The following is a 13,161-nucleotide window of genomic DNA, read 5'->3' as shown; positions in this document are numbered from 1 at the left end:
TAGAACCTTCCTCAGGGAATGGCCACTCCGGGTGTGGCCAATCCTGCCAAAATGGTAATTTTCATTAGGGACCATCCATAAACCACGTGGACAATTTAGGGGGTAAGCGATTGTTCACGCTCCATACAAAAAGATTTTTTTGTATGAACAATTGTCCACGAAGGGGAGGGGGTTGAGATTCCCAAAAAAGTGTCCACGTGGTTTTTGGATGGTCCCTTACCAGTATCAAAAACCATGAATTTTGATACCCATATTGCCCAAATTTGTATGGTTCCGTAAATGTCCTCCCGGTAGAACCTTCCCTCAGGGCACTGGCCACACCGGGTGTGGCCGATATCCTACCAAATTGTTCCCAATAATTTCGGTATTCCGGTGACCGTTCTGGCTACCGTCAATAACTTCTTGGACCTCCTCTCAAGTTCGTGCACCACCTGCGTGTGTGTGTGTGTGTGAGCAATAAAATTACCAACGTAAGGTCCGTCTTTGATGAAAGTCTGATGGACACTAAATCCTCCAGAGGCTAACTTTTAGCTTAAATAGTTTTCACGGCATCTACGCAACAGAAACAGAATGTCACGCCGAGGGCTTGCGACGGTAACGCTACATTTTCGAAAAATTTTGCATTGACACCGCAGATAGAGCTTTAAGACAAAGTCCTTTGTCAAAAAATCACTTTATTTTTTTGTAGCATTGAAAATGAGATCCATATTGGAACATATGTATAACATCAATAAAAAAAGGTACCTTATTGGGTAACATTTACTATAAAAACTTTTTTTCTCAGGTTTAATTTTTGGAAAAACTAAAAGACAGGTCGAAAAAATAATGTTAAATTAATGAAACTTTCGCATCTTTTTCCAACCATTTGAATTGTTTTAAGAGATGGTAGTTTCTTTCTTTCTTTTCCAGATTTCAAACAAAAAATTAAAGAATAAAAAAAATGAGCATGAGCATTAGAGACTACCCATGGTTGCCCCTTCGTTGCTGAACAGAACCGTGATATTCTTTCAGCACTAGTGATCATACACAGAAAAAAATATTTCTGTAAATTTACATTTATCATGTACCAAAAGGTATCATGATAAATGATGGATAATTACATTAGGTTCATTGGAAATTTACATTAGATTCATTGGAAATTTACATTAGTTTTTAAAATTTACATTAGTTTGGAAAATTTACATTAGTTTTGAATTTACATTAGTTCAAACCAACTAATTCTGATTGGCCAATGGGAATGAGAAGCTCGACATGGATTGCAGTAGGAAAAGGGTGTGGCCTATGTTCTATCTTAAAATGAGTGAAGCGGGCAGCAAAAGGAAATTATGATTTTAAAAAGTTGTTTCACAGGTAGGGGACGCTTTCTCGTCGACGGCCAAGTGGAATAATCGGACGCCAAGTGGACTGGAATCGAACGGACGACGGGTAGGAAGTTCGGTGTTACTGCTGCTACCCGCTGCCGACTGAGCCATCTTCGCATTTTATAAACGAGCGGCTAAAGCATCAACTTGTTCAGGGTGTGGCTCAGGCAGTGGGCCAGCGAAGTATGAGAGCGATAGAAAGAGAACCAAATATAACTATTTTTAGTTCGGGTAGTTTTGAAGTCAACGTTTGGCAGAAATACATTCGATATATGATTTACATTAAATAGGAATTTACAGGAAGCCGAACACGGGTAGAAATTCATCAGATTTGAGTTTCCATGATCAACGGTTCCATTAGATTCATGATTTACATTAGATTTAGATTTACATTGGAATAATTTCCATGACTTTTTACTATTTACATCATATTTCAACATTACATTGAGTGAGTTTACATAAGAAACAGTAATTACGTGCTGAGTAAATTTACATATTTTTTTCTGTGTAGGCTTCGACTATCAAGTGGTGTTTCCCTTGTCGACAGCATGTATGAATGCGCCGAAAAGATAAAACACCATGATTGCTAAAACTAGATCAGTTGCGAATAGGTAACAGCCACCAACGGTGCCCGCCATGTCAGTTTGTAGATTTCAATTTTAAGGGACGGGAATGTTAGTTAGCGCAGGTTGCTACATTTAAAGAATAAAAAAAATGAACAAAAAACTCAATAAACGGTACACTATATTTAAAATAATAAAATTTCTTATCAAATGCAAGCAATTTTCTCATTAAAATATTTTTTTCTGAATATTTTCTGTTTGTTTTGTCGATTTTTTAGAATCATATAACTTAGCCAACAATTCGAAAAAAAAAGGTTTTTTTTTAGGGAATACCTTATCATAAACTTTGCCAAAGATTTGTGATCAGAACATGCCATCTCAATGTCAGATTTTCGAAAATATTCATACACGCAAAAAAAATCAAGCATATCTGAATAAAAAAAATTTTTTTGTTGTTTTGACTTGGTGCATTTTTGTTGAATTAACTTACTGTTAAAAATGGATTTTTTTATTTCTTTATATTTCTTTATATTTCTGATTTCCAGCTAGCATGGTCCATTATCACGTTGCACGTGGAAAAAATAAATTCCCCGCAGTCCAGATCGTCGTAAAGCGTCCCTTCCGGATATTGCCTGATCCGTGTCTCACACGACACGTAGGGGAGAGTGGGGAGACTTGATCCCCGGGGAGACTTGATCCCAAGCCTGTATCTCGTCAGCATGTGGGTTAAACAATTAGCTTTGTTCTAGAAGTTGTGCGAAATTGACCAAAACTCATTTTAGAAAACAAAGAAAAAAATTAAAAAATGTTTAGATTGAGTTACACCCATTTTTCTAAGAAGTGCTGCAAAAAACTTCAAAGAGATCTTTTTGTTTTGATAAGTATAGAAAACACCCAAAAAATATTCAAAAAAATATTTTTTATGCATGAATTGTTTGATAAACATATCAACTTAGAGAACCCTTACGCATTTGACGTTAAATTTATCGTCATACTATTTTAACAATCAACTGTTTAAAAAAGTGCATTTAGGGAGACTTGATCCCTGCATTTTTACAGTCACTAGAATCATCCTCAAGATTAAATAATTGGGCTGGGTTTTCGTACATAGTTTCCTTTAGTATAGTTGTACATAACTTACTGCAGTTCGAACCATTTTTCAAAAGTTTTGTAAACAAAAATTACTAGCTTTTGTAAACATGCTCAATTTTGTTCTAAAAATGAAAATTTTAAGTTTTTAATTATTTTGCATGCTAAACTTGTTATATTTTGAACACAAACGTACTGGTTTAATGTGAAATTGCTGTAACTTATAGAAAATTAAAAGTTTGGATGAATAAGAAACATTTTGCTGAAGATTTTTTTCAAAATGTTGAAAGGGGAATCAAATTACCCCCAACATTTTGAAAATGCAGGTTTAAAATATTTATGAAAAACGCTTGGCATGATTCGAAGAGTTTATCTGATGAAATACCCTTATCAGCCAAACATAGTTGAATGTTTAAGCTTTCAATTCATGCAAAAAGATCATAGTTTCGTGAGAAATTGACAGAGTTATGTGCGATACAAAAAAAAGATCAAGTCTCCCCACTCTCCCCTACGGCTAAACCTTCCTCGGTGGACGCTTTCGATTCTCCCTTTCCCCGCAAATTCTTCAAGTGCATCTGCGCCTGCCAGTGCCTATCGATTGAACCTTTCCGGGTGTGATCCATCAAGACGTTGCACCGGGAGCAAAGCAACTCTTCCCGAAACCGCAACCTCTACTGTTGTTGATTCAACCCTACACAAAAGGTAAAAAAAGGGAGAAGCAAAAATATTTCTCTCCCTCTCTCTTTTATCTCCCTCTTCCATTCTATTTACGTTTTGTACACAACTGCATTACCGACGCAGCTGAGAAACTGGGTAGGAGATTTTTTGATTGAAATTGAAATGTCGACGATTTGATGCCAGGAGCTAGACGTTGCCGCTGATGAGTGGAAGTTTTCGAGCCTGAATCCGCACGGCAAATTTGGAGATGGTTTTGCATAGCTCGTTTGATACATACAATAGCTAGTAGGGGAAATCTACCCTTTCCAATCAAACACCTATCTTCGTCATATGGAGAGTTTGATGCTCGATTAAAGCTCCAAAAATACTATTTGGGCTATAAACTTACCAGCAACAGCACCGCCTCGAGTAAGCATTCAAATGTATGCCACTTACTGGCCAAAAAGATCACATTTAATGCACTTTTGATCATAATTTGTATTTTGCGAGACCACTTCTCATCATTTTGTTGGCACACACAGTGACACACACGAGAATCCCTCAAACGCTTAATGAATATCGCCAAAATTAACTTTTCACTTTCGCTTACTTTTTCACGGCGCTTAAGATATGAAATTGCTTCCAACTACCGGCAACATGCTCTTTTGATCATTAGTAAGGCACTCACTTGAAGAATAATCCCGAAAAATGTAATAAATTAGCAAGCGCCATCAAAAACAAACGCGCCAAGTCGTTTGACGTTTCAATTTTCACTTTGCATTCCAATCGAAGGCTGAAGAAAACCGAGCGAGAGACGAAGGCAAAAAAGAACAAAGGCTGGCCGTCAACACCACCAGCAGCACAGCCAGCGATGCCAGGAAACTTTCCCTATAAATGCCACTTTTCGTGAGTGTTCGTTTGAACTGTCAGCGCGAATGGCAACACTCGACAGAGTGTTGGAAGAAAAAAGAACTAAGCCGATATTAGAAAAATGGGCGTGGCCCAATGCATTCGCCTCGATTAGAATACCCTAGGGATTTTTTTTGTTAAATGCTTGGTAAAGAAATAGAATAACTTTTAGTGAAAGTGAAAATAAACAGAAATGTTCACAAAAACTTGCTCTACTCGTTGGTGTACTTGGTTTTAGTAAAATTCAAGGGAGACTCTAGATTATCCAGCATCATTCAAACACGACCGCTTATTAGGATTAAAATGAGTAGATTTCCCCTACTTAGCAGGTTTGTTTACGGGATCCAAATTGGGAATCTACTAAGGTGGACATCAAAGAAGGCAGATTCCTCCAATACCACCGGGAATTGCAAGAGAGAAAAAAACACTTCAAAGCATAGGGGGATGGCGTCGCTATTTTTAGACCACGTTTTCCACTTTTTCTCATCGAAACCGACTACTATATCGACTTCATTTTGCTGGGCGAGATAGGACGCCGTCTATTTTTAGACGATGACTCAGCAATTTTCCACTCTTGCACTTAAAAAACCAGATGGCAACACGATGTAACGCCACGTCCCTATTGCAAACCTCTTTTTACACCTAAGCACTAGCGCGCCCAGATCCTCAAGGAAGGTGGGGCAACAATATGAGCGTTTTGAAAATTTCGTCGTTTATGGACACCCCCTTGGCAATTTTAAAACAAATTTCTGAGGATGGTGGGGCAACTGCCCCATGTTGCCCCACCCTGGGCACGCTAGTGCACCTAAGCTTCCATCCACCCCGGGATTCGAACTGACGACCTTTGGATTGCAAGTCCAATTGCCTACCAGCGACTCCACCGAGGCAGGACCCAGGGAGACGACTCCTACACCTGGACTGAGCTAATGACCTGGTCAACATTTACTTCCCTGTCCGACGGATCAGCCAAATCTCGTCTCAAAATTTGCCACCAGGACCTTCTGGGATCAAACCCAGGCCGACTGGGTGAGAGGCAACCACGCTTACCCCTACACCATGGTCCCGACAGACAGAATCATATACTAAACATCAACTTTGAAGTCCCGGCTCGTTCTCGCTCGAAAGATCGACAAGTCGTCAAGTCGAAGCATAAACGCCAGCACATTTACGCTTGCGCTTCTTACGCTGCGCGTGAAAGTGTTCTTTCTGGTTTCGCATAATAGATCGACAAAGTCGATATCGATACATATATTTTTAAGTTAATCATAGACTAACATTGAGAACTTAGTACCCTTTATTTTTTCTAATATTTCAATCTTAATCAAACATAATTAATAATTATTATTCAATTATTTATTAATTATCTTTACTTTATGTTAACATGTTGAAGATAATGTAAAACTCATAGGAGCAATTCTCTACGAAATTGGTCGATTTCGACCATTTTTATTTTTTGTATTTTTTAGTTGGCTCAAACTTTGAGGGGGAAGCTATTTTGTGTCATTAGTTCATCCATGCAAGTCTCCATACAAATATGGTACGTAAATATTCAAATAGCTATAACTTTTGAGTGAATTTTCTGATCAATTTGGTGTCTTCAGCAAAATTGTAGGTATTGTTAAGGACTATTGAGACAAAAAATAGGTATACGGAAAAAAATCCGATTTTTTATCAACTTTTTTTTTCACAAAAACTCAATTGCCCAAAATATATATTTTTTGATTTTTGAGATTTTTTGATATGTTTTAGGGGACCAAATTCCCCAACTTTTGAGCAATAGAGAAGTATGGTCAAAAAATCTGGCGCCGAGTTATAATTTTTTGAAAAAAAATGTGATTTTTGGAAAAAAAACGAAATTTCAAACAAAAACATATTTTGACCTAATTTTTTTTATGCAAAATTGATATTGCAATCGAAAAGTACTTTACACATTTTTTGATAAAGTGGTCCGTTTTCAAGATATAGCCACCGACATTTTGATTTTAGCGAAATATTTGCCGTTTTTCGATTCAAAAAAACTGTGACTATACTATGAGTGACCATTTCAGAAAATTTTTTTTTTTGAGAAGTTCAGAAAATTTACTATACATTGTTAAAGAGACATTGAAGATTGGACCTCTCTTTGCTGGGATACAGCGGCTTAAAGAAAAAAAGGAAAATTGAAGTTTTCTAAGTCTCACGCAAACAGCCCACCATTTTCTATTGTCGATATCTCAGCAACTAATGGTCCGATTTTCAATGTAAAAACATGAAACATTCGTAAAATTTTCCGATCTGCGTGTGTGTGTGTGTGGTCCAATCCAAGAATTGAAAGATTCAGTTTGGATAGATCTCACCAATTTTCTGAAACATCCTTTAGTCCTTTTTGCAGCGTCGGTCTTCCAGCTGCGGGTCCTCAATCACGAGCAGTTTGAGCTCCCTCATGCTGCTTCGGAACACATCCTGTCGTCCTAGTCATCTTGTGGTAAACAAGACAACGAACAAAAACTGGGTCGACCACAAAGCATACAAATTTCACCTTAAAACTATTTTTTTTTTACTTTAAGTATCGCGGCACGCACAAACCGTTAGAAAAGTCTGTGACAAAACCTAATCGATTGGCATTCATAAGCTAAACAACATGCGACATCTAGTGTTGAGTAGCAGAACAGAGCGAAGGATGTCGATTGAAATTTTTGCCCTTTGGTTATGTATGCGAATTCTGTTTTGTTAAATTCCAGCGTTCAAAACAACTTTTGAGCGAAAATTCGAGCTGATACTTTGTTAACTTTTGATGCTCTATCATTTTAAACAATTTTTTTTTCAAAATTTTTTTTTTCAAAATCTTTTTATTGCGTTTATATATAGAGGGCAAAAAGTTTACACTCGTAATACTTGAATTTTTTCTCAAAAGTTGTTCTAAGAGCTGTAAATTCAAATTTAAGTTTGCATTCCTATGTAACCGAACAGCGAAAATTTGAATCGTCATTCTTCGATGCTTTGCGCCATCTGTCGGAATTTTTGAGCTTTTAATCGCGAATTGCCAAATCTGATTTGCGGATTCCTCTACCGTTTATTTGGCAACCCGGCTTGAAAGCTCTCCTGCAACAACCGCCCGAGCGCGCGAACAAAAGAACAAAAGAAAACGAACGTCGCTAGGTGGGATCGCGCGAAAGCTCCCGTAGATAAAAAAAACGTTTCTTAATCCACCATTAGGTGGGTGGTGCCCATGGCTTTCTACCTACCTACAGCCTTGGGTGGTGCCTTCCTCACATTTACAAAGTAATAATGAAAATAAGTTTATGAAAAAAATATATACCTGATACAGACTTTTCCAGAAAACATGCAGACTCTCATTTGAAGCGATGTGGCAACCGGGCGTTTCGCATCTGGCGCAACCCTCGCACGTAAACAAAAAGACCCGGCCTTTTGAGGTTATGCAAAAAATCACCCTTTTTTGTATCTACAAAAATCTTTTTCTTGGCATAACTTTTTAAATACTTTACTAAACAGAATAAAATTTAAAGGGGTCTTAGGGGACCCCAAAAGGAACAGAATAAGGCGGATCCGGCCAAATTCGGTTCAGCCAGTTCTGAGATAATCGTGTGGAAAAAAATCATATCTACACACATCCCCACAGACATTTGTTCAGAATTTGATTCTGAGTCGATAGGTATACGTGAAGGTATATCTAGAACGTGTATTTAAGAAGTTCATTTTTCGAGTGATTTTATAGCCTTGCCTCAGTGAGGTGAGGAAGGCAAAAAACAAAAACAAAACTGTCTTTTTTCGACGAAATTCAAGGGAAATCCTTAGAACTCGATATTCTTACACTACAACGCGTTGTTATTAATCATTATCGACACTTTTATACATATTTTATGGACCGAAACAAGCAAAAAATACAAAAAGACGCGGAGTAAAAATAATGTCCAAACACTCACCATGACGAGCTAGTCTCAGTTTTTCATTCGTAAAATTTTCCGATCTTTTCGAAAAATAATATTTTTAAAATTTTTGAATCAAGAATAACATTTTAAAAGGGAAAAACATTCAATAGTGAACATGGGCAGTACACCACCTTTCCTTCACTATGCAATCGAATCCAGCAGGGAAAGGATCACCAGATATGTTGGTCCGAGCCGGGATTTGAACCCCGATCTACCAGTTACGAGGCGGAAGCGTTACCACCAGGCTACGTGGCACGGACTAATAGTATGGGATAATTAAACTCTGACCCTTTAAATAATTTATGTTTTGTTAAGTTGTTTCTCTTGTTCACCTTATTGATGGAGAACGCAAATGCTGTATATAAATTAATATTAAGTACGTTTATTAACTCATGGTTAGGAAATACGATTACTACTGAAGCTGCAAAGTTTTCGGGGCCTGTTTCCAGCCACGAAATAACGTGCCAAAAATAAATTAATTACCAAAAAGGGTGCTAGAAGCTGGCCTGGCATGCGAAGTTCAATGTGGGATGGGCGCAAAGAAAATCAAGCTGAGTTAATTGGAAACATTTTTCCTTTTTCTTTGATTTGACCCCTAGTCCTGCGAAATAATTTCGTACCTTTTACATTTTCTTGCTCAATTTTACATGCGAAATGGTTAAACTCGAACAAACAGTAACAAAATCGATTTTGAGTGGGTGTTATATACCTTTCGCCTGAGGGTGTGACATATGGAAAATTTTCGACCTGTAAAACCATTGACTCCGGATCGATCAAAGGATGGTTTCGCGTTTCTCGGTGTACTCTTTTACAGCTGAACTTTAGAACATTAGATGACTAATTCGTAAAACTGAGTTAAACACTTTTTTAAAACGAGTTTATGTTCCTTTTAAATGCAAGGTTTTAGCATGCTTGTTAAATGATTATTGATAGGATCTTAGTTTGAATTTAAAACTAAGTTGGAGAACATAGACTAACTGAATCAATCAAAATACTCACCACTACGTTTTGAAACCTGCGGAAGATGTCCGTAGAGTCGACTGAGGTCTATTCCAAGAACTGCAGTTGGTATAGAAGCGAACAGAACATTACATAGTAAAAACCAGTGTGCTTTCGACATCATAAAGGATTTTTTCAACGCCTTTGGTTGTTATGACTTTATCTTAATCTTTTCACCGATTTTAATACCTATTTATATACACGAAATGGTCAATTTAAGAATATTTTCACATTGATTTAATTTAACTTATTTGAACCAAGTTTCTAATCAAGTAGGAATATCATATTGAGTACTCATGTCAGAAGAAAATGTTCCCTTCTAAACGTTGAATATTCTTTATACCCCGATAAAACTTATTTTTATATAGACAACACATTCGATTTCTTCAAACTCTAGAAATTAACTATGACGTTTTATGTAGTAGGACATCCTTTTCATTGATATCAGAAAATCTATGCGCAGTCGCAGAATAAAGATGATGATGGATTAATAATTCAAGGTAAAAAACCTTTTGTTCGTGCCAGCGTTATTGGTAGCACCAATGGGTAGCACATGGGATTGTCTGTAGTTGGTAGCCAAATTTAAATTATGTATTTGCATTTTTATTCGAGATTAAATTTGAAATTTGATTTTAGTTTTTATCAAAAATTTAATGTGCTTCGTTTTTGAGAAACTTTAAGTAAAAATGTCAGCAGTTCACCATTTTGAGTGTTTCTGATTTTTTTAATGTTTGCCTATAAATTTAACCAAACAATATTAGAGATTGGTCTTCTCACTCCTCAGTAACTATAACCACATAAGCGATATAACGACGTAAATGCCACGGGACACAAGATTGAATGGCGTTTGCTCAAAATCTTTGTTGGAAAGCACAAAATAAGGCTGAGAAGTGGGGTTTTCAGTTCATTTTATCAAAATGTTATTTTGCCTAGATAAGTTGTATCCCTATAGTATACAAATGACTAACATACTATCTCTATTATTAAGTATGTTTTATCATTTGATAACTTTTGTTACGGGCTTTTTAAACCCTTGTTCAGGTGAGGCAAGGATTTTTAATATGAAAAAAAATACTGCAACAATTTGGAAATGTATAAAAAATGCATAAAAGCTGATAAAAAATTGAGCATGAGCATGAGAGACCACCCATTGCCCCTCCGTAGCTGAACAGAACCGTAATATCCTTTGTTACGGTATAAACTGGGAGGCGACACTCCGTAAGCTCAAAACAAATGCGGTACCAAATAAAGGCGAAACAAAAGCTAAATTACATCCAAAAACCCAACTCTATTCTTCCCAACATTACATCAGCGTGTGAAATTTGCTTATTCTAAAATTGCGATACGCTCGCGGTGCCTAACATGCGCTCGTGCGCCCCTTCGTGCGCTCACGGTTCCCTCATGCGCGCGTGAGCAGACTCATGCGCTTTGCGCCTCACAATTTTCAACCTGCCTGTGCTTCGCGTGGGTTCTTCGACGCTTCGCGTCCTTGGTAGGTGCACCCCCAAACTTACAACTAGCACTCACGAATTGTTCACTCTCTGCAGTCCCAGGCGTATCGGCGAGCAGCAACTGGCCGCCGGATGCCGACGCGCGAACGTAGACGTGTTGCTTCACGCGCTGATTCTTGTTGGCGCGCAGCTGTGGCGAATCGGCCGCGGCGACTGTGCTGCCTGATGCGTGGACGAATCACGAGCGCGCTGGTGCGTGTGTGGTCTCTCCCTGGCTGGCGTGTTGATATTTCTTTTGTGTGCTTGAGTCGCGCGGCGTGGCCGCGTTCATGCACGAACCCGATGCCAAATCTCCCCAAATCTTGTGCGTGTCGTGCTGGTCCCCGTGCGTGCGTACGCGTGGACTTCTCCAGCGCGTGGGTTCTCAAAGGCGATCGGCTGTCCGCGATCCGTCCGCACGGTTGCTGATCCTCGGCGCAGCTCCAGGCGTGTGGCGTAGTTGATCCTGGACCGCCTCGTTACGCCCGTCGAGCCCTGTGCGCGCTGAGCGTGTGCGAAAAAAGACCCTCCTGCGAGGGTCTTTTCGCTTTGCTCCTCTTCCGGATGGGTCTTCTTGACGTGCTTGAACTCGACGGGGGGTGTTCGGTGTTGGCCAGATTCCGGGCGAGACTGGCACCTGTTGGGAACGCTCTTTTAGCACGGACCAGTTGCAAAGCAATCAAGTGTTACCTTTTATTCGTTCAGCAGCGACCGACCAAGCGCTGAATGACGAGTGTGGGACAGATCTTGAGATTGCGTGGCGTGCCTGTTGAGAAATCAAGCAAGATCAGCACGAGTTGGGGACTTTGCGGTGGTTTTTACCTTCGAGCGATGGAGACGTTTCTTGTCGCGGAATTTTGCGCCGGGCTCCGCCTTGCCGCGTTTGATCTTCCGGGTTTGGCTTCGAGCCCACTTTAGTTGTTCTGCTTTTCGACGGACCGGCACCACTTTTCCGCGTGTCTCGCTCGCGACGGCACGCACGCACCTTTCACCGTCGACCACTCGTTTTGCAATGACGCCTCGCCGCTGCAGAGGACGATTTGCACGACGAGCCACAGCGGAAGTAGATGTTCCTCTCCTTTTCGCTCTCACGCTGCGATCGTTTGACAGCGCAAGAAAATTCTCGCAGCTGAAGCGCTTTCAAGTGTCATCGCCGTGTGCCCTATCGGCATTTTTGTTTTTGCTGCAGCTTGCGCGGACGATGTTTAGGCACAATGAGTAACAACTACACATTTCTTACAAGTGATTCACATAAATGTAACATAATCCTGCCATTGCCGCAGAATTTTCCGTGTGGGATGGCAGACCCACACGGAAAATTCTCTAAACTTCACTTTCCCTAAAAAGTGTGCTGGAGACTTTACTGGTCATGGACGCAATGCCTTACCCTCAAAAGCTAACTAAGACACGAAAGCTCGAGGCTCTCCAGAACAAGTACAGCTTACAAACATAACAAACCCGATGCTGTAGACTATATCTGCACAGATAGTGACCAGCTGGCTAGCGTTCCTAGCCTAAAGTGTCTCCAGCTCAGTTTTTTGTTGTTCTAACTCTTGCTACAATGGCACATCGATCCAGACTTACAGCTAATGTTTGACTTATTAACTGAAATCTAACGACTATAGGATAACGATATGACGATAACGAGTAACAAGTAGTGCTAACTATGGGATAATTTTGCTAAATCTAGTGTCTGAATCGGGAAGCGATCCGCACTACGCTCTCAAACGACATGTCGACAGTGTCGGAGAGTGGTCGATTTCCGGAGGTTTGAGAGGATTTCCCCATCTCCTATCACCATGAGTCCGGCTAAGGGTTAAATCCAGCGGTTACCCGGCTGAACGTCCGCGCCCTAGATTCGCGTTGCTTTTGATGGAAGTGTCATGGTGATGCCTCAACGACCAATCAGAAGACCAATGAGTGAGCTAGATCGTGACAACACTGGACGATGTACCGGTCCAGGCGAGAGAATGTTTGTACCCCGAAGATGTTTTGAGAAGTTTGAAGCTGGTACGCTCATAGCAAGAATTGTTTGATCTGGTTGGTTGTTTCTCACCGAAGCTTGCGCTCAGGGCCCATTGTACGCTTGTGCTTGGTGGTAGTGGTGTTTTGTTGTCCCGGCTTTTCTTCCAGCGTCAGCGTTCCCGGATAGTCAGTTCTCCAG

At 39.8% G+C, this 13,161-nt stretch overlaps 1 protein-coding gene and 1 long non-coding RNA gene across 2 annotated transcripts in view; both read right to left on the bottom strand.

The window, feature by feature from the left end:
- LOC6052539 (IDLSRF-like peptide) overlaps positions 1-9,928 on the bottom strand; it is a 62,076-nt gene extending 52,148 nt beyond the window's left edge. The window contains exon 1 of the mRNA XM_038252478.1: positions 9,508-9,928. Within this exon, the coding sequence (XP_038108406.1) occupies positions 9,508-9,631 (124 nt within the window). The 5' untranslated portion in view covers positions 9,632-9,928. The remainder of the gene's footprint in view (positions 1-9,507) is intronic.
- A 786-nt stretch (positions 9,929-10,714) lies between these two features.
- LOC119767642 lies at positions 10,715-12,227 on the bottom strand. The gene is made up of 3 exons (XR_005277627.1): positions 11,820-12,227; positions 11,688-11,763; positions 10,715-11,634 (listed from the first exon to the last, which is right to left on the bottom strand). It is a non-coding gene; the product is annotated as an uncharacterized LOC119767642 (long non-coding RNA).
- Between the last annotated feature and the right edge of the window lie 934 nt (positions 12,228-13,161).

Source organism: Culex quinquefasciatus, chromosome 2, assembly GCF_015732765.1.
Source record: "Culex quinquefasciatus strain JHB chromosome 2, VPISU_Cqui_1.0_pri_paternal, whole genome shotgun sequence".
Lineage (NCBI taxonomy): Eukaryota > Metazoa > Arthropoda > Insecta > Diptera > Culicidae > Culex > Culex quinquefasciatus.
The sequence above is the reverse complement of the archived record's forward strand: the minus strand, read 5'-3'. Positions and strand labels throughout refer to the sequence as shown.